General features: G+C 40.9%; 1 protein-coding gene across 1 annotated transcript in view; it reads right to left on the bottom strand.

Annotated features, from left to right (window-relative positions):
- LOC117518645 (rho guanine nucleotide exchange factor 18-like) overlaps positions 1–20,279 on the bottom strand; it is a 151,295-nt gene that overhangs the window by 6,046 nt on the left and 124,970 nt on the right. The window contains exons 28-30 of the mRNA XM_034179845.1: positions 19,438–19,718; positions 17,747–17,896; positions 5,692–6,037 (exon numbers count right to left, since the gene is read on the bottom strand). Of these exons, the coding sequence (XP_034035736.1) occupies positions 5,692–6,037; positions 17,747–17,896; positions 19,438–19,718 (777 nt within the window). The remainder of the gene's footprint in view (positions 1–5,691; positions 6,038–17,746; positions 17,897–19,437; positions 19,719–20,279) is intronic.

The raw sequence follows: 20,279 nt of genomic DNA, 5'->3' as shown, positions 1-20,279 counted from the left end.
ACATAAATTCAGCATTAATTCAAGACAGGGGAGCGATCAGTGCGCCACAGCAGCAGTCTTCACCCAAAGCGATCAAAGGGAATAATGTGATTATTAACCATCAGATGACAAAGTAAAACCTCTTAAATCATTCTAAAGTCAGTTTTAAGCAGAAACTAGGCCGTTTTAAGCAGAAACTAGTTGATAATCAGTGAACTGCTGCCGATGCTCCGAAATGATGCATGTGCAGCGAAGGCAGGGGGGACAGATTTTTTTTAGGGAGGACCATTCGGTCTGCGACACCGGGACCTTAATCCAACAGAAAACTTGTGGGGTGAAATCAAAAATGCAGTTTCTGAGGCAAAACCAAGGAATGCAAAGGAACTGTGGAATGTAGTCCAATCGTCCTGGACTGGAATACCTGTTCACAGGTGTTGGTCGACTCTATGCAACACAAATGTGAAGCAGTTCTCAGAAACAGTGGTTATACATGTAAATATTAGTTTCTCTACTTTTAAGATTAAGCTTAAAACTTTCCTTTTTGCTAAAGCTTATAGTTAGGGCTGGATCAGGTGACCCTGAACCATCCCTTAGTTATAATGCTATAGACAGACTGCTGGGGGGTTCCCATGATGCACTGAGTGTTTCTTTCTCTTTTTGCTCTGTATGCACTAGGGATGTGAATCGTACAACAACTCACGATTCAATTCGATTCCGATTCTTGGGGTGACGATTCGATTCAGAATCGATTTTCGATTCAAAGAGCTCTGATAAATAGTCATATTACTTAAAAATGTTTATGTTTAAGAAAATGCAGCTTTACAAGGTTAATCAAGTGATTCTAGATGTAAGTTTACTTATCTGCTTTTCTCGTTTGGAGTTGGCTGGCAGTTTAGCGAAGTGATGGTCAGTAGTCGGCAGAGGCCGCTGCTCCCCTCTTTTAGCTCCGGATGATAGCGTAGCATGTGGGCTTGCAGATTTGAAGTGTTTCCAAAGTACTTGACTTTCATTTTGCAGATTCTGCACTCTACATAAGTCATGTCAAGCTCCTTCTTACGCAGCAAATAATAAAATCCAAAATGCGCCCAAACATTTGCCTTCAGCAAAGACGGTGCTGGCTGAATTAGCTCTTCGTCCGCCATGCTAAGCTACAGCCACTGAACTCTGCAGTGCACGAGTGTTTGAAGCACGCCGGACCCCCCCCGGGATGCTGTAGTACGGAAGCCGTTGCCTGACAAACAGTACACGCAGTGAGTAAGCAAGATTATGTTTAAAAATGCTTTTAAAAAAAATCGATTCTTGGACATTTTGTATCGCTTCAGAATCGTAATAAATAAGAATTGCGATTCGGACGTGAATCGATTTTTTCCGACACCCCTAGTATGCACCACTCTGCATTTAATCATTAGTGATTGACCTCTGCTCTCTTCCACAGCATGTCTTTTTCCTGATTCTCTCCCCTCAGCCCCAACCAGTCCCAGCAAAAGACTGCCCCTCCCTGAGCCTGGTTCTGCTGGAGGTTTCTTCCTGTTAAAAGGGAGTTTTTCCTTCCCACTGTTGCCAAGTGCTTGCTCACAGGGGGTCGTTTTGACCGTTGGGGTTTTTCTGTAATTGTATGGCTTTTGCCTTACAATATAAAGCACCTTGAGGCAACTGTTTGTTGTGATTTGGCGCTATATAAATAAAATTGATTTTATTTAGTGATTCACAGGAAAGATAAATCTTCAAGTATTTTTCAGTTTACACAGTAAATGTTTGAGTTTCTAAATAACAACTAATTAACTAAACTAATACGGTGGCCAGGAAGTCAAAAAGGTCAACACACATCATTGAGTGCAATAAAGGAGTGTCATTTTTTTTTCTTCTAACTAACTAATCAATCAGTCTAAAGTAACATTGGTTTGACAGCCATAGTTTTTATAGTTAGTTTTCTCTGGGCCCCTCCCCAATCAGACCGGGAGTGACATGTTTAGCCGCATGTTCTCCTTGAATTGCTGGCTGTCTGAGTGGTGTCCAAAAAATGAGGTGGGCTTCATAGATAATTGGCAAAGCTTCTGGGGAAAACCTGGTCTTGTTAGGAGAGACGGCATCCATCCCACTTTGGATGGAGCAGCTCTCATTTCTAGAAATCTGGCCAATTTTCTTAAATCCTCCAAACCGTGACTATCCAGGGTTGGGACCAGGAAGCAGAGTTGTAGTCTTACACACCTCTCTGCAGCTTCTCTCCCCCTGCCATCCCTTCATTACCCCATCCCCGTAGAGACGGTGCCTGCTCCCAGACTACCAATAACCAGCAAAAATCTATTTAAGCATAAAAATTCAAAAAGAAAAAATAATATAGCACCTTCAACTGCACCACAGACTAAAACAGTTAAATGTGGTCTATTAAACATTAGGTCTCTCTCTTCTAAGTCCCTGTTGGTAAATGATATAATAATTGATCAACATATTGATTTATTCTGCCTTACAGAAACCTGGTTACAGCAGGATGAATATGTTAGTTTAAATGAGTCAACACCCCGAGTCACACTAACTGTCAGAATGCTCGTAGCACGGGCCGGGGCGGAGGATTAGCAGCAATCTTCCATTCCAGCTTATTAATTAATCAAAAACCCAGACAGAGCTTTAATTCATTTGAAAGCTTGACTCAAATAAAACCAGTTTTATTTGTTATTATCTATCGTCCACCTGGTCGTTACTGTGAGTTTCTCTGTGAATTTTCAGACCTTTTGTCTGACTTAGTGCTTAGCTCAGATAAGATAATTATAGTGGGCGATTTTAACACCCACACAGATGCTGAGAATGACAGCCTCAACACTGCATTTAATCTATTATTAGACTCTATTGGCTTTGCTCAAAAAGTAAATGAGTCCACCCACCACTTTAATCATATCTTAGATCTTGTTCTGACTTATGGTATGGAAATAGAAGACTTAACAGTATTCCCTGAAAACTCCCTTCTGTCTGATCATTTCTTAATAACATTTACATTTACTCTGATGGACTACCCAGCAGTGGGGAATAAGTTTCATTACACTAGAAGTCTTTCAGAAAGCGCTGTAACTAGGTTTAAGGATATGATTCCTTCTTTATGTTCTCTAATGCCATATACCAACACAGTGCAGAGTAGCTACCTAAACTCTGTAAGTGAGATAGAGTATGTCATCAATAGTTTTACATCCTCATTGAAGACAACTTTGGATGCTGTAGCTCCTCTAAAAAAAAAGAGAGCTTTAAATCAGAAGTGCCTGACTCCGTGGTACAACTCACAAACTCGTAGCTTAAAGCAGATAACCCATAAGTTGGAGAGGAAATGGCGTCTCACTAATTTAGATCTTCACTTAGCCTGGAAAAAGAGTCTGTTGCTCTATAAAAAAGCCCTCCGTAAAGCTAGGACATCTTTCTACTCATCACTAATTGAAGAAAATAAGAACAACCCCAGGTTTCTTTTCAGCACTGTAGCCAGGCTGACAAAGAGTCAGAGCTCTATTGAGCTGAGTATTCCATTAACTTTAACTAGTAATGACTTCATGACTTTCTTTGCTAACAAAATTTTAACTATTAGAGAAAAAATTACTCATAACCATCCCAAAGACGTATCGTTATCTTTGGCTGCTTTCAGTGATGCCGGTATTTGGTTAGACTCTTTCTCTCCGATTGTTCTGTCTGAGTTATTTTCATTAGTTACTTCATCCAAACCATCAACATGTTTATTAGACCCCATTCCTACCAGGCTGCTCAAGGAAGCCCTACCATTATTTAATGCTTCGATCTTAAATATGATCAATCTATCTTTGTTAGTTGGCTATGTACCACAGGCTTTTAAGGTGGCAGTAATTAAACCATTACTTAAAAAGCCATCACTTGACCCAGCTATCTTAGCTAATTATAGGCCAATCTCCAACCTTCCTTTTCTCTCCAAAATTCTTGAAAGGGTAGTTGTAAAACAGCTAACTGATCATCTGCAGAGGAATGGTCTATTTGAAGAGTTTCAGTCAGGTTTTAGAATTCATCATAGTACAGAAACAGCATTAGTGAAGGTTACAAATGATCTTCTTATGGCCTCAGACAGTGGACTCATCTCTGTGCTTGTTCTGTTAGACCTCAGTGCTGCTTTTGATACTGTTGACCATAAAATTTTATTACAGAGATTAGAGCATGCCATAGGTATTAAAGGCACTGCGCTGCGGTGGTTTGAATCATATTTGTCTAATAGATTACAATTTGTTCATGTAAATGGGGAATCTTCTTCACAGACTAAAGTTAATTATGGAGTTCCACAAGGTTCTGTGCTAGGACCAATTTTATTCACTTTATACATGCTTCCCTTAGGCAGTATTATTAGACGGTATTGCTTAAATTTTCATTGTTACGCAGATGATACCTAGCTTTATCTATCCATGAAGCCAGAGGACACACACCAATTAGCTAAACTGCAGGATTGTCTTACAGACATAAAGACATGGATGACCTCTAATTTCCTGCTTTTAAACTCAGATAAAACTGAAGTTATTGTACTTGGCCCCACAAATCTTAGAAACATGGTGTCTAACCAGATCCTTACTCTGGATGGCATTACCCTGACCTCTAGTAATACTGTGAGAAATCTTGGAGTCATTTTTGATCAGGATATGTCATTCAAAGCGCATATTAAACAAATATGTAGGACTGCTTTTTTGCATTTACGCAATATCTCTAAAATCAGAAAGGTCTTGTCTCAGAGTGATGCTGAAAAACTAATTCATGCATTTATTTCCTCTAGGCTGGACTATTGTAATTCATTATTATCAGGTTGTCCTAAAAGTTCCCTAAAAAGCCTTCAGTTAATTCAAAATGCTGCAGCTAGAGTACTGACAGGGACTAGAAGGAGAGAGCATATCTCACCCATATTGGCCTCTCTTCATTGGCTTCCTGTTAATTCTAGAATAGAATTTAAAATTCTTCTTCTTACTTATAAGGTTTTGAATAATCAGGTCCCATCTTATCTTAGGGACCTCGTAGTACCATATCACCCCAATAGAGCGCTTTGCTCTCAGACTGCAGGCTTACTTGTAGTTCCTAGGGTTTGTAAGAGTAGAATGGGAGGCAGAGCCTTCAGCTTTCAGGCTCCTCTCCTGTGGAACCAGCTCCCAATTCAGATCAGGGAGACAGACACCCTCTCTACTTTTAAGATTAGGCTTAAAACTTTCCTTTTTGCTAAAGCTTATAGTTAGGGCTGGATCAGGTGACCCTGAGCCATCCCTTAGTTATCCTGCTATAGACGTAGACTGCTGGGGGGTTCCCATGATGCACTGTTTCTTTCTCTTTTTGCTCTGTATGCACCACTCTGCATTTAATCATTAGTGATCGATCTCTGCTCCCCTCCACAGCATGTCTTTTTCCTGGTTCTCTCCCTCAGCCCCAACCAGTCCCAGCAGAAGACTGCCCCTCCCTGAGCCTGGTTCTGCTGGAGGTTTCTTCCTGTTAAAAGGGAGTTTTTCCTTCCCACTGTAGCCAAGTGCTTGCTCACAGGGGGTCGTTTTGACCGTTGGGGTTTTACATAATTATTGTATGGCCTTGCCTTATAATATAAAGCGCCTTGGGGCAACTGTTTGTTGTGATTTGGCGCTATATAAAAAAATTGATTGATTGATTGATATCACATGTCTTCATAACCGTTGGTCCCCCCTGCTGTACATAAGCACCGTGACATTCTGTTATCTAGCTCCTCACCGGTGCTGTCCGTGCGGTGCGATACTTTGCCGCTCTTGCCCATCTTGTCCTTGCCTCTGCTAAGAGCAGCTAGCTTGGTGGGGATCTGTTGCTGCACCCCAGCAGCTTTGTGCTGTTGGTTGGTGGTACTGAAAAGATGCAACGGCACCTCTGTCTTCAGGGAGCTTGTGCCCGTCTCCCGCCGGAATGCCACTTCAGGACGCTCCGGATAATCTGCTGAGGCGACTGACAGGCTGGCACGTACTAGAGGTTTCTGAGGCAGCGGCACTTCTGAGGCGCTGGTGAGGCCGACTACGCCAGAGGACATCAGGAGATCGCCGTTCAGACTGCCAGACAGAGGAGCCACCTGGAGGTGAGGAAGACACAGAGCTGACTGAGGCTTGGAGCAACAGCACACATCTTCAAATACTTATAAGACTTCAAATTTAATGTTTCCTCACAAAGCATGGCTTTCCAACTCTGCACCGTAATTATTCATATTTGAGGTTGAACTGAGCTTAGACACAGAGTTATGAAAATCCATGTTTTGCATGGTGTGTATGTGTGTGTGTGCTGCCGACACTGTGGGTATGTAAATTAATCTTTATTTTGAGGGAGAAGACTTTAAAACAATTTAGAAAGAGAACAGAAGACAGAGACACACGATGCATAATTGTCTTTGGAACGCCGCACCATTACAGAAATACAATCTGCTGAGGAGCATGGTATTTATGGGCTAAAGAGGGAATCAGAAACACATGCTCATCTTTCTGCTCAGCACACAGTTTGGCAAGTTTGCTTCGGGTTTTTGATGTGTTCCAGGAGGCTCAAGGACAATACATGAGCATGCACACAAACACAGAATAAGAAACAAAACCCCCAGTCCTTGTGCACATAAAGGCATATTCAACAACACAGGTAGCACAGACAAGCACAAGGATGAAGAAAAGACTTGTCATATCCCTTGATGAAAGACACTAAGCACATTAGCCACTTCATCGCTAAACTGAGGGAAACAAATCTGGAGACTGACAGAAAAGCACCATCCAAACTGTACACTATAACAACGGAGAGGTACAGTGTCACCAATCCAATGCGTTGCATTACACGAGAAATAGAGCATATTGCAGTAGGACCTTTATAGATCTACAGAAAAAACTAAAGCTCTTTAGAGATTCACGAGCTGCAAATCATTCATTCAATGCAAAAGTTAAAATGTTAAAAATAAAACCTCAGTCGACTAACTGCCCCCCACCCAAAAAATACTCTCACAATATCCCAAAAGTATGAAAAGATAAAGCACAAGGTGACACGTCGGATTGTGGGAGTTGAACTAATTTGTGTGTTCATTTTAGATCATCTGAATAACACCACATACTACATGCAGAAATAAAGTAGTGCTGCTAACACTGTGCACGTCTCAAGGCTGAAAAGCTTTAAATGTTTCCACAAATTTAAGGTCGTTTGAATCCCAGCAGAGTTTAAAAGTCTTCATAATATGAGACACTATTCAACCCTGCTTGTGGTTGGTACACTGCTTGTGGATGTGTCCGAGAAGATAAGAGTTTTGGGAAGAGGTCACAGAGTGGTAGTGCAAGAGGCCTTGTTGATCAGATTTGAACTAGAACCAAAGATTTTTTTGTTAGTCTATACCCAAAAGTACATAATATAAATCACCACAAACAAATCTTTATAAAGATCTGTTTACTACAAGCCAAAAAAGTGATTGCCTTAATGTGGAAAAGGATGGGTAAACCAAGTCTCACACAATGATTTGTTTGCCTTTGGCAAGAATTACATATACTCTTAAAGGTAAACAAGAGCTATTTGGAAAAGTGTGGGGAAATTATATACAGTGTATAAAGAACAATGACTTGTCTCATCTATTGAAGGAACCTTGAGGTGGGCATTTATACCCTCTGTTTAATGGTAGTCACCTAACCTACAACTCTGTAAGATTGCGGTATATCATGTGGATGGACTTGTGAGATTTTACTTAAGATGACTTCTTAACCACCATGTTTTTGCCTTGGTTTGTTTCTGCTGTTTGTATTATTCAAATATGATTATTGGTGTAGAGAGGTACACAAATGGGCACAAAAATGTAATTTATGTTACTTGTGTTATACTTGTGTTGCAACTTTATCACTATGTAAAAGTTGAAACTCAATAAATATATTGGGAAAAAATAAACAATGGGGAAAAAAAGTGAGTCAAGCAGGCAGTTCTAAAAAAAAACAAAAAAACAAGTGGGCATGCTGGAAGACGACAAGTAAGGGAAGCCACAAAGACGTTCAGACAACTCTGAATTAGGTATAGGCTTTGTGGTTGGGCAAATTGCACATATTGTAAGTTTTTGTCTGTTGCATCACCAGTCAGACAACAGATCTCAGGAAAATGGCTAAAATAAATCATTACAATACATCAAGTACCGGTGTTGGAGACCAAACGGTGCCCCCTAATAATTGGTCTGTCCTGCCTCCACTGTACGTGTGTCATTTTGGAGCTCAGCAGCTCGTCTGAGACAGTCTCTTCACCCAAAGCGATCAAATGGATTGATTATTAACCATCAGATGACAAGGTAAAACCTCTTATATCATTCTAAAGTCAGTTTTAGGCAGAAACAAGGCCGTAATGTGTGACACTTTGAATTGACAGATGCGTGGTGAATGCATCAGCTAGCAGCTCATGTAGCTGACACACTCTGATCGCTTCCTCCTTATTTTATGATGAAATAATGCTGAATTTATGTGGAAATGATTGTTGTAGAAAAGCTTCAGCTATCTGTCGCGGAGACAGATGATGACTATAGTGAATTTTGAAGCAGAAATGAGGTGATAATCCGTGAACCGCGGCTGATGACGCAGGTGCAGGGAAGGCAGGGCGGACCGATTTTTAGGGGGGGACCGTTTGGTCTGCGCCACCAGTTTGTCACATTGATCAGTTCGTGAATATGCAATAAACTGTCACACAGACGGGTTAACAAATTAATATATGCTGAAAATGACAGATGATGAAACAAAATGGACCAAGTTCAATTTGGGTCTCATTCATCACTAAACATTTATGTTACAAACGCCTGTTGAACACAATAAGAAGTCATTGTTCTCTGTGGAGCGCACCCTGACGGATGATGTAAATATTTCCTGTGGTGACAGGAAACGCATGAAGACTGCTTCACAAGACAAGAAGGACTGACTCATCTAACCGTGACCGTGTGTATGTGCAGGTTTTAGTTTTTATTACAGCTGTAAAGTCAAAGCATGACAAGGGCACTGCAGGCCCAAGTCTCCATACCTTTTTCCTCAATGCACACATTCCTTTTTTCCACCCCTCCACAATATCAATCTTTCCTCACTTACTTATTCATTCCAGCACACAGATGTTTCATTGTTCTTGGTACAAGGTGACCGGCATAAAGTGGCACCAACAGCAGGTTTCCAGGGCAGTAAACCGTATGGAACAGGCGAACACAAAGAGCCACTGACTGACGGCACATAAACAACCAACGCTGGCTGCCTTCCAGAAGCGTCTCTTAATGACTGGCTAAGACTGCCTAATTACACAGCCAGGTTCCTCTCACCCTGAAAACTGCATGGATACTTCCATTTCACACATATACCGCTTAGCATCTCAACTACCACTGCACAATGTGCTGAGTGTATGCTGGAAAGGAGATACTGGTTTATAAAAGGCTGCAGAACGGTAACACGTAGTGACCTCCTGCCTTCAAAATGACTGTTGGTGGTTAATTTACAATAGGCCTAAATCTGTCAAATCCAAAATCAAACTGACAGTTTATGTGGTATGTAACGATGGTAAATACTCAAAATTACACTCATCAAAGCCTGTTTGTTGGGCACTGAATCAACCATTTGGACAATGATGCAGTGTTCGTTCCAACATATTCTGATCAAAAGCATACTGCATTTTGCGTCAGCACTGCACACACAATTCTTGTTTTAGAGCCAATTGCTGACTACAGTGATTCAAACCAGAATGCTCATAAAACTGACATGATCCAGCATTATCCAACTGACATTATCCATTATTTAAGGTGACAGGCGCTACAAAGTTGTATATAGTGATAATTAGCAGAGAGACCATTTCTACAACTAATCTTAGCATTTTTACTTCACACAGAAAATGTCACAGTCAGATTATTGACAAAATAAGTCTCGTGTCCCCATGTGTCAACATGAGGACAGGGTGTTGATGGGTAAGGAGTCATTTGGTTGAGGTTTTCAAACCGCAGACTCCAGTCCAACTGGGTGTCGTAAACAAGCCTGAGGTTACAGAATAACTACTGTAAGTGTGGCAAATTACGTTTGCAGTTTGGCCTCTGAACAAAAAGCAGAGGACGGAGGCTGTCATTAGATTCAGTTCTTTGCCTACAGGAGGGCTACTGATTAAGTTCTGTTGTAAAACTTTCGTAGCATATCCAGGAAATTTAACCTTTGACACTGTGGTCAACCATGGAGCTTTGAATACAAAACCTAAGGGATAGACCATTTAGGTTTCTGTTTATTGCACATTATGTGCCTCTTATTTTTGCTGTGTTTTTTTCCACATTTGATTCTTGCACTTGGCAGGTGATTTCTCTCTGTACGTCAGCTCTAAATGCCATTTATGCACATGCTTTGACATTATACTCACAGCACAATTAAGCAGTCCAACCCAAAGCCTCGGCCTGCTCTGACTTATCAACCATCACAAGACAACACATGAAACAAATTGTTGTGAAATCAGGCATGTTTCAACTAGTGCTGCTTTTGCTCAAACACTCCTGTGTGCAGAAACAAACACAGGCATGTCTTTGTTTTGTTTTTTTAATGAGACCTAATCACAGCTATCCGAGTTTGCTGATGAGCCTTAATGTTGGCTGATGGTGATTAAATGTCTGTTGATGTCAGACAGGCCTGGAGCCTGGAAAAGACCCTGAAATCACAGCTGATGAAAACAGTTTGATGTGGGGAAACAAACCGCTTTCAAATCCACTGCCAAGAAACTCCCACAGCAAGGCCAAATGTAAAGCTGCAACAACTGTAAGAATCCTTACATTTGTAGAAACACATGCACACACTTCTTAGTCTGTCTAGGAAAAAAAAAAACATTTAATGGATTGTGTTGTGCTGATAATGTCATACCAAGCTGACTGGCTTCAGTCTCCTCATGGAGAACACGTAAGAAGTCAAACCACACAATTTTATTCACTGTCACCCTTCCAGGGGCGGCCTTTAATTATCTTGGTCTCTGCATTACGCATCACAGCAGATTCAGAGTTATGTCAGCTTGTTGTTTTGTTAATGTTTGTATTTAAAGCTCCAGTTAAACTGGAATGATCCATTACACTCTAACACCTTGTTACCACAATAGCCCTGGATTGGTAGAGACATTACGAGCCCTATAGTAATGATAAAATAAACTAAATTTTAAGTCTCATCTGTGCACAGCATTACCAAACCTTCATCCACAAAGACACGTTTACACATCTGGACCCTCAGAGCTGGTCAGGTGAAAAGGGTGAATGAGGAAAAAGCTTACGTGTTCAAATGTCTGCACAGCCGACACTGTAATGTGACTCATGCAGTGGCAGACTGCCATAGCGGAGGAAATAAAATATATAGATGGCAACTCTTCAGGAGCTCAGACTAATCAATCAATCAACTTTTTTCTTATATAGCGCCAAATCACAACAAACAGTTGCCCCAAGGCGCTCCATATTGTAAGGCAAGGCCATACAATAATTATGAAAAACCCCAACGGTCAAAACGACCCCCTATGAGCAAGCACTTGGCCACAGTGGGAAGGAAAAACTCCCTTTTAACAGGAAGAAACCTCCAGCAGAACCAGGCTCAGGGAGGGGCAGTCTTCTGCTGAGACTGGTTGGGGCTGAGGGAAAGAACCAGGAAAAAGACATGCCGTGAAGGGCAGCAGAGATCGATCACTAATGATTAAATGCAGAGTGATGCATACGGAGCAAAAAGAGAAAGAAACAGTGCATCATGGGAACCCCCCCACAGTCTACGTCTAAAGCAGCATAACCAAGGGATGGTCCAGGGTCACCTGATCCAGCCATAACTATAAGCCTTAGCGAAAAGGAAAGTTTTAAGCCTAATCTTAAAAGTAGAGAGGGTATCTGTCTCCCTGATCTGAATTGGGAGCTGGTTCCACAGGAGAGGAGCCTGAAAGCTGAAGGCTCTGCCTCCCATTCTACTCTTACAAACCCTAGGAACTACAAGTAAGCCCGCAGTCTGAGAGCGAAGCGCTCTAATGGGGTAATATGGTACTACGAGGTCCCTAAGATAAGATGGGACCTGATTATTCAAAACCTTATAAGTAAGAAGAAGAATTTTAAATTCTATTCTAGAATTAACAGGAAGCCAATGAAGAGAGGCCAACACGGGTGAGATATGCTCTCTCCTGCTAGTCCCCGTCAGTACTCTAGCTGCAGCATTCTGAACCAACTGAAGGCTTTTTAGGGAACTTTTAGGACAACCTGATAATAATGAATTACAATAGTCCAGCCTAGAGGAAATAAGTGCATGAATTAGTTTTTCAGCATCACTCTGAGACAAGACCTTTCTGATTTAGAGATATTGCGTAAATGCAAAAAGGCAGTCCTACATATTTGTTTAATATGCGCTTTGAATGACATATCCTGATCAAAAATGACTCCAAGATTTCTCACAGTATTACTAGAGATCAGGGAAATGCCATCCAGAGTAACGATCTGGTTAGACACCATGCTTCTAAGATTTGTGGGGCCAAGTACAATAACTTCAGTTTTATCTGAGTTTAAAAGCAGGAAATTAGAGGTCATCCATGTCTTTATGTCTGTAAGACAATCCTGCAGTTTAGCTAATTGGTGTGTATCCTCTGGCTTCATGGATAGATAAAGCTGGGTATCATCTGCGTAACAATGAAAATTTAAGCAATACCGTCTAATAATACTGCCTAAGGGAAGCATGTATAAAGTGAATAAAATTGGTCCTAGCACAGAACCTTGTGGAACTCCATAATTAACTTTAGTCTGTGAAGAAGATTCCCCATTTACATGAACAAACTGTAATCTATTAGACAAATATGATTCAAACCACCGCAGCACAGTGCCTTTAATACCTATGACATGCTCTAATCTCTGTAATAAAATTTTATGGTCAACAGTATCAAAAGCAGCACTGAGGTCCAACAGAACAAGCACAGAGATAAGTCCATTGTCCGAAGCCATAAGAAGATCATTTGTAACCTTCACTAATGCTGTTTCTGTACTATGATGAATTCTAAAACCTGACTGAAACTCTTCAAATAGACCATTCCTCTGCAGGTGATCAGTTAGCTGTTTTACAACTACCCTCTCAAGAATCTTTGAGAGAAAAGGAAGGTTGGAGATTGGCCTATAATTAGCTAAGATAGCTGGGTCAAGTGATGGCTTTTTAAGTAATGGTTTAATTACTGCCACCTTAAAGGCCTGTGGTACATAACAACTTACGGGTTATCTGCTTTAAGCTACGAGTTTGTGAGTTATACCACGGAGTCAGACACTTCTGATTTAAAGCTCTCTTTTTCAGAGGAGCTACAGCATCCAAAGTTGTCTTCAATGAGGATGTAAAACTATTGACGAGATACTCTAACTCCCTTACAGAGTTTAGGTAGCTACTCTGCTCTGTGTTGGTATATGACATTAGAGAACATAAAGAAGGAATCATATCCTTAAACCTAGTTACAGCGCTTTCTGAAAGACTTCTAGTGTAATGAAACTTATTCCCCACTGCAGGGTAGTCCATCAGGGTAAATGTAAATGTTATTAAAAAATGATCAGACAGAAGGGAGTTTTCAGGGAATACTGTTAAGTCTTCTATTTCCATACCATAAGTCAGAACAAGATCTAAAATATGATTAAAGTGGTGGGTGGACTCATTTACTTTTTGAGCAAAGCCGATAGAGTCTAATAATAGATTAAATGCAGTGTTGAGGCTGTCATTCTCAGCATCTGTGTGGATGTTAAAATCGCCCACTATAATTATCTTATCTGAGCTAAGCACTAAGTCAGACAAAAGGTCTGAAAATTCACAGAGAAACTCACAGTAACGACCAGGTGGACGATAGATAATAACAAATAAAACTGGTTTTTGGGACTTCCAATTTGGATGGACAAGACTAAGAGACAAGCTTTCAAATGAATTAAAGCTCTGTCTAGGTTTTTGATTAATTAGTAAGCTGGAATGGAAGATTGCTGCTAATCCTCCGCCCCGGCCTGTGCTACGAGCATTCTGACAGTTAGTGTGACTCGGGGGTGTTGACTCATTTAAACTAACATATTCATCCTGCTGTAACCAGGTTTCTGTTAGGCAGAATAAATCAATACGTTGATCAATTATTATATCATTTACCAACAGGGACTTAGAAGAGAGAGACCTAATGTTTAATAGACCACATTTAACTGTTTTAGTCTGTGGTGCAATTGAAGGTGCTATATTATTTTTTCTTTTTGAATTTTTATGCTTAAATAGATTTTTGCTGGTTATTGGTGGTCTGGGAGCAGGCACCGTCTCTACGGGGATGGGGTAATGAGGGGATGGCAGGGGGAGAGAAGCTGCAGAGAGGTGTATAAGACCACAGCTCTGCCTCCTGGTCCCAACGCTGGACAGTCACAGTTTGGAGGATCCAAGAAAATTGGCCAGATTTCTAGAAATGAGAGCTGCTCCATCTAAAGTGGGATGGATGCCGTCTCTCCTAACAAGACCAGGTTTTCCCCAGAAGCTTTGCCAATTATCAATGAAGCCCACCTCATTTTTTGGACACCACTCAGACAGCCAGCAATTCAAGGAGAACATGCGGCTAAACATGTCACTCCCGGTCTGATTGGGGAGGGGCCCAGAGAAAACAACAGAGTCCGACATTGTTTTTGCAAAGTTACACACCGATTTAATGTTAATTTTAGTGACCTCCGATTGGCGCAACCGAGTGTCATTACTGCCGACGTGAATTACAATCTTACCAAATTTACGCTTAGCCTTAGCCAGCAATTTCAAATGTCCTTCGATGTCGCCTGCTCTGGCCCCCGGAAGACAATTGACAATGGTTGCTGGTGTCGCTAACTTCACACTTCTCAAAACAGAGTCGCCAACAACCAGAGTTTGATCCTCGGCGAGTGTATCGTCGAGTGGGGAAAAACGGTTAGAGATGTGAACGGGTTGGCGGTGTACACGGGGCTTCTGTTTAGGGCTACGCTTCCTCCTCACAGTCACCCAGTCAGCCTGCTTTCCCGACTGCACGGGATCTGCCAGGGGGGAACTAACGGCGGCTAAGCTACCTTGGTCCGCACCAACTACAGGGGCCTGGCTAGCTGTAGAATTTTCCACGGTGCGGAGCCGAGTCTCCAATTCGCCCAGCCTGGCCTCCAAAGCTACGAATAAGCTGCACTTATTACAAGTACCGTTACTGCTAAAGGAGGCCGAGGAATAACTAAACATTTCACACCCAGAGCAGAAAAGTACGGGAGAGACAGGAGAAGCCGCCATGCTAAATCGGCTAAGAGCTAGTAGCTACGCAACCTAGCGGATTCCTAAAAACACACAAAGTGAATAATGTGTAAATAATTCAGAGGTGATTCAGCAGAAGGAGTGCCCCAATCAAGGCACCAAACAGGCCATGAAGCAGCACAGGCAACGCACGACAACAGCGAACGCACGACAACGGTGCTAAAATAAAATAAAAAAAAAAATAAATAAAAACGAAAGCGTTAGCAAGCTAGTTAGCTTGCCAACGCTGATGAAAGTTAGCTGATAAAAGTGCTCCGTCGCGATGTTTCGACCGTTAGAGGTCTTCCTTAGGCGTTGGAGCACAGTAAAAAGGTAAAAAAAAAAAAGTAAAAAGGTAAAAAAGTAAAAGTCTTGAAAAAGACTGTTAGTTCAAGTCCAAAGCAGCAGGTAGCAGTCTCTGTGTAAACAGTCCCAACAGAGAGCCAAAATTCTCATGCAATCTCACTTTTACTAACATTCACTATATTTTAGTATCAGACAGCAGATGGTCCAAATCAGTGGTGACTTTTCCCAGAGGAAAGTAGGCACAGTGTTCTCAGTGGAACATGAAGACTTCAACGTTTTTGGTCTTTGCCAATTCAAAGTTGTCCATGAGGACCTGCTGAGTTTAAGGACTTCAAGGTTTAAGCACAATAAATCTCATCAAGACTTTCCTCATCATTAGGTCCATGTGGACACTTGTGCTTCCTTGTGCACAAATCTTAAAAATGTTTAAAAGGACAACTTCATTTTTCAATTAATTTACTGGTAGTCCAGACCCAAGTCTATTTCAAACACCAACCTCCACCTCCCCCTCCCAAAAACAATGTGGCTACACTTTTAAAATCACCATGAGAGCAATCATGCCAGTGTTTCTGACACGTCTTGAGAACAATATGGCAGTTTCTATTCTATTCTGTTTTGACCATTCATTAATTCATTGTGTCTCATCCTTGACAGCTGACGGTGGTGATGTACTAGATACCAAGCGGCACACCTCTTGAATACTACAACAGAAAAAAGGTGTAAAAAACAAATCACGATAATCACAGTGGCATGCACTGCTAGCTGCGCTTCACAAATTAAACCAGGAGTCTCCAATGCATGATACTCAGAAGCCTACATGCATCCACCATCTAGCTAAAATATGATTGGTTCTTCAGCCAATCACAGTAGTGCCAGCAAGGCCTATATCTGCTGTATAAACCTAACTTGCCTTGCACAATCAACTTTTCAATTCCATTTCCACTCCACCTTGTAATATACAAAATAGCATCCTCATGTCATTCTCCTGATGAAATCCACCTATCGCTGAGTCAGGCCAATCACTATAATCCACCTATCGCTGAGTCAGGCCAATCACTATAATCCACCTATCGCTGAGTCAGGCCAATCACTATGAAACATGAGGCTTTCCATGCTCCCAAAGAGTTACATTATTATTTTAGAAATTGAATGCAGAGTTGCTAAAAGAAACAGCACAGCTTTTACCAAACAAGTCGAGACTTGAATGGATGGGAACGTGTCATCTGTCAGTTGTTTGAGCTTGAGTTTGTGTTGTAGAGAAAAACAGCACAACCAACTAGCAGTCAGGCATCAACCATACAATCAGGTGGGGTATAAATTAGTTACAAATTCACCCAAACACACACTGATGAACTGATTTTGCACATGTTCCCAGGTCTGACCTGACCTTTGCCACACTCGTGCATCATTTGCATCATACATCAAAATTAACTCTGAGCTGACAAAAATCTGCTGTTACACAGTAAGGATTGGATGTCAACAGAAACAACTGCGAATAATGTGAGACAATCACAGGCCACACAGACAACTTAGAAATGTCTATTCCCTGGCTGCTGCAGTAGTCCTATGGTAATTGGTAATTCATGGAAGGAAGCACCCTGGATGCCCAGCCAAGAAAAACTACGCACTAAAACAACATAATTAGATCACTAATGCATAAATGGGACTTATAGAGAAGAATTGCCATCATTCTTAGTGGGGTAGCTACACTATTTCTGCATATGGAAAGAGATAGAAGAATAAATCCAAAGTCACCTAATGGATGAAGCACAAAGAAAGCAGCAACAAGAGGGAGAGAGGAAGAAAGAAAGAAAATAGGACAACTCCTTCACATTCTTTATCTTTTATTACATCAACAACACCAGGATTTCTCCTGTTATTTCTTCAGGTGAGCCCATGGAACAGGACCTTTTCCTCGTGCCCCCCCCTTACTCTTTCACACGTGCAATTAAATTAAGAAAAAAAAAAAAGCTATTTAATATAGATTTATATTTCCCTAAATACTCATTTTAATCCAACATAATTAAAAAGATATTTACCCTCTTTGAAAATCACACTTGTAATAATTCACTATGACAGTAATGCATTGAAGTCATGTGGACTAACAAATCACACTGAGCCACAACCTGGCTTAAATCCAAGCATTTTTAGAGCAGCATATTTAAAGGACATAACTAATTTTCAGTCTATTGTATGCATAATTATTACTATTTTATTATATTGTCCTAGGACTTATTTCCCCCCACCTCAATAGTTTTCCTTTTGATTTTCTTTTGGTATTCCAACCGTTCCTTCTCCTTTTCCACAGCTCTGGTAGACTCCCTCAGTCTCTCTAGGTCCTGTTGATATGTTTCTCTCTGCCTGTCCAGCTCCTCCCTCTCTTCTGCCAGATGTTCCTGTATTAAAAGGACAAGTTGTATTAACATTACAAACTCTACTCAGTATAGAACAATGCTAAAGAGGCATCAATAATCAATGCCTTTTGAAGGTGCTTGATAAACTGCCACTCCAGTCACAAGTGAAGTACCATGACTGCACACATAATCACAATTGGCCCCACGTGGCACCTGAGTAGCCTGTAGTGATTGGTACTAGATGACTTCAAAATTCCTATTTCACTCAGGCCGCACAATTTGATTGGGGTAAGGGGGGGGGGGGGGGGGGGGGTGTTGGAAGACGTCCTATGGGAAATACTAAGATAAAAGTAAATGTTTGGTCTTGTAATTCCATTTCCATAGTTATCAAAAGCTTAAAGAGCAAGAGCATTGTGTGATTTTATTTATTTTCATTTGCATTTTATCATATTTGTTTAGCAACTCGCCATATAAAACAAACTGGTGTTATTCATGAACAATGTAGCCATTTTCACTTTTGTATATCAGGGTTTGTTTGTTTTTTTCCCCCCTTTCTCTGAGGATTCTGGAACAGAGTGGTAATTCTGGGTCAATGAGTCTTAATCTGAGGTAGAATTTCATGATAAACACATCACAGAAATCTAAAACTCGCTATGTCAGGCATAAATTACATTTATAGCATGAAACGTTCGTATGAGATTTTGAGGATGTTTAACAAGAAATTATTTTTAAAAAGAGGCAGATGAAAGCTGTTATAGTATGACAGTTTTTGGTCAATAGATTCACAGAGTGATTTTCATTTTCAAACCTGCTGTTCAAAATTTAAAACCTGAATAAATCACTTCAATTAAAACTTTTCTATCATCTCTGAAACAATTAACTTATGAACTCATAACTCAATGACCTCTGCTGCTCCTGTTACATTATTTCAATCGCAGCTCCAGCAGCTTTTTACTCGATATGGAATTCTGTGGCATCTGTGAAGCATTTAGAAAAATATTTTATTTGCAGTGTAAGGAGCACTTTGCTGATCAGCTCTGCACATGTTTTTGTGTCGAGGTCTGCAGGTCACATACACAACCACATTTTATACTTCTGACTTCATGGCAAAGTGTGCACATGTGTGTGCACTGCAGAATAGAAAAAGCAGACCTGAGGCCCTTCACATACACAAAACTCCACACATTTAATCTAATTCACACACATATGTAGGGGGGAAAAAACTGCATTTTAATCATGGGGTGTGAAGGCTTACGTCACACCCTTTAATGATTATATAATCACACAGACTCACATCACAATTGCGATACAAATGCAGTCCTATTTTACAGATTGCATGGCAGAAAATGCCAAGAACAATTACTCATACTTCCAACACCACCATTATTTTTACAATATAGCCTGCAGGACATTTTTGGTGTTTTTTTTTTTTGTTTTTTGTTTTTATCTGTGGCACACAAAATTTAAGTACAAAACACTTGCTGACATTTACAAGCATTTAACTATTTGCCACAAGCACATGAAAATGTGTGCACATATTCTGGAATGCGCTCCACAACACTCAGGTAGGATGAACACATCACCTCCAGCCGCCGGCACTCCTCCTCCCTCTGGCGGAGCCTGTCCTCTGTGGCCTCGACTTGCTGGCGGTGCCTCTCCTTCTCCTTCTCCCAGCGCTGCATCTCCTGACGATGCTGAGACTGAAGCTTGTGGAAGCTGGCCAACTCCTCTCTCTGCAGGGCCAGAGTTCGCTGCTTTTCCTGCTCGAGGAGCACGTTACCCCGCTGGCGGGCAGGCAGGGAAGTCCGCTCCGTCAGCGAAGCCCGCTGCAGCTCAATGTGACTGTCCTGCTGCGATACAATAGCCTGGAGAAGAACAACAAATCCAAGGTTAATAAGGGCAAAGTTGTCTTCTTTCTCCAAATCTAGGTGGTGACTATGATTATAAGGTGAAATGAAACGTGACGTGAAAGGGGAACAAATTACTTGATTAATCATAAAGTAATGGAGAAAACAAATAGTTGTAGTCTTCAAGCTTGTGGTTATATTTTGAACAGAAGCTACAACAGAGTGCTGTGGTAAGGGTGAAAGCATGGTGAATGCCCCAAAATTTGGCCCGAGGACTTAAAAATGAAAATTACAGTAGACATAAGTGTAATATATCAAATGAAAGCTCTTGTTCTGTAGGGTTCAGAAATATGCACATTTTATAAATCAAAACAAACATTAAAACACTTCTTTTTCTTACTCAATAGTGCAAGAGGAATGACATATTCTGAGTCAGACACAGTGACCAAGCTTTATTATTTTTCATAAATTTGCAAAAATCTAAAAAAACAAACAAAACAACAACAACAACACTTTTTTCACATTGTCATTGTCATTAAATTAATCCATTTTGGAATCAGGCTCTAACATAAAAAAAA

This window comes from Thalassophryne amazonica, chromosome 10 (assembly GCF_902500255.1).
Source record: "Thalassophryne amazonica chromosome 10, fThaAma1.1, whole genome shotgun sequence".
Lineage (NCBI taxonomy): Eukaryota > Metazoa > Chordata > Actinopteri > Batrachoidiformes > Batrachoididae > Thalassophryne > Thalassophryne amazonica.
Note: the sequence above shows the minus strand (reverse complement) of the source record. Positions and strands in the feature narration are given on the sequence as shown.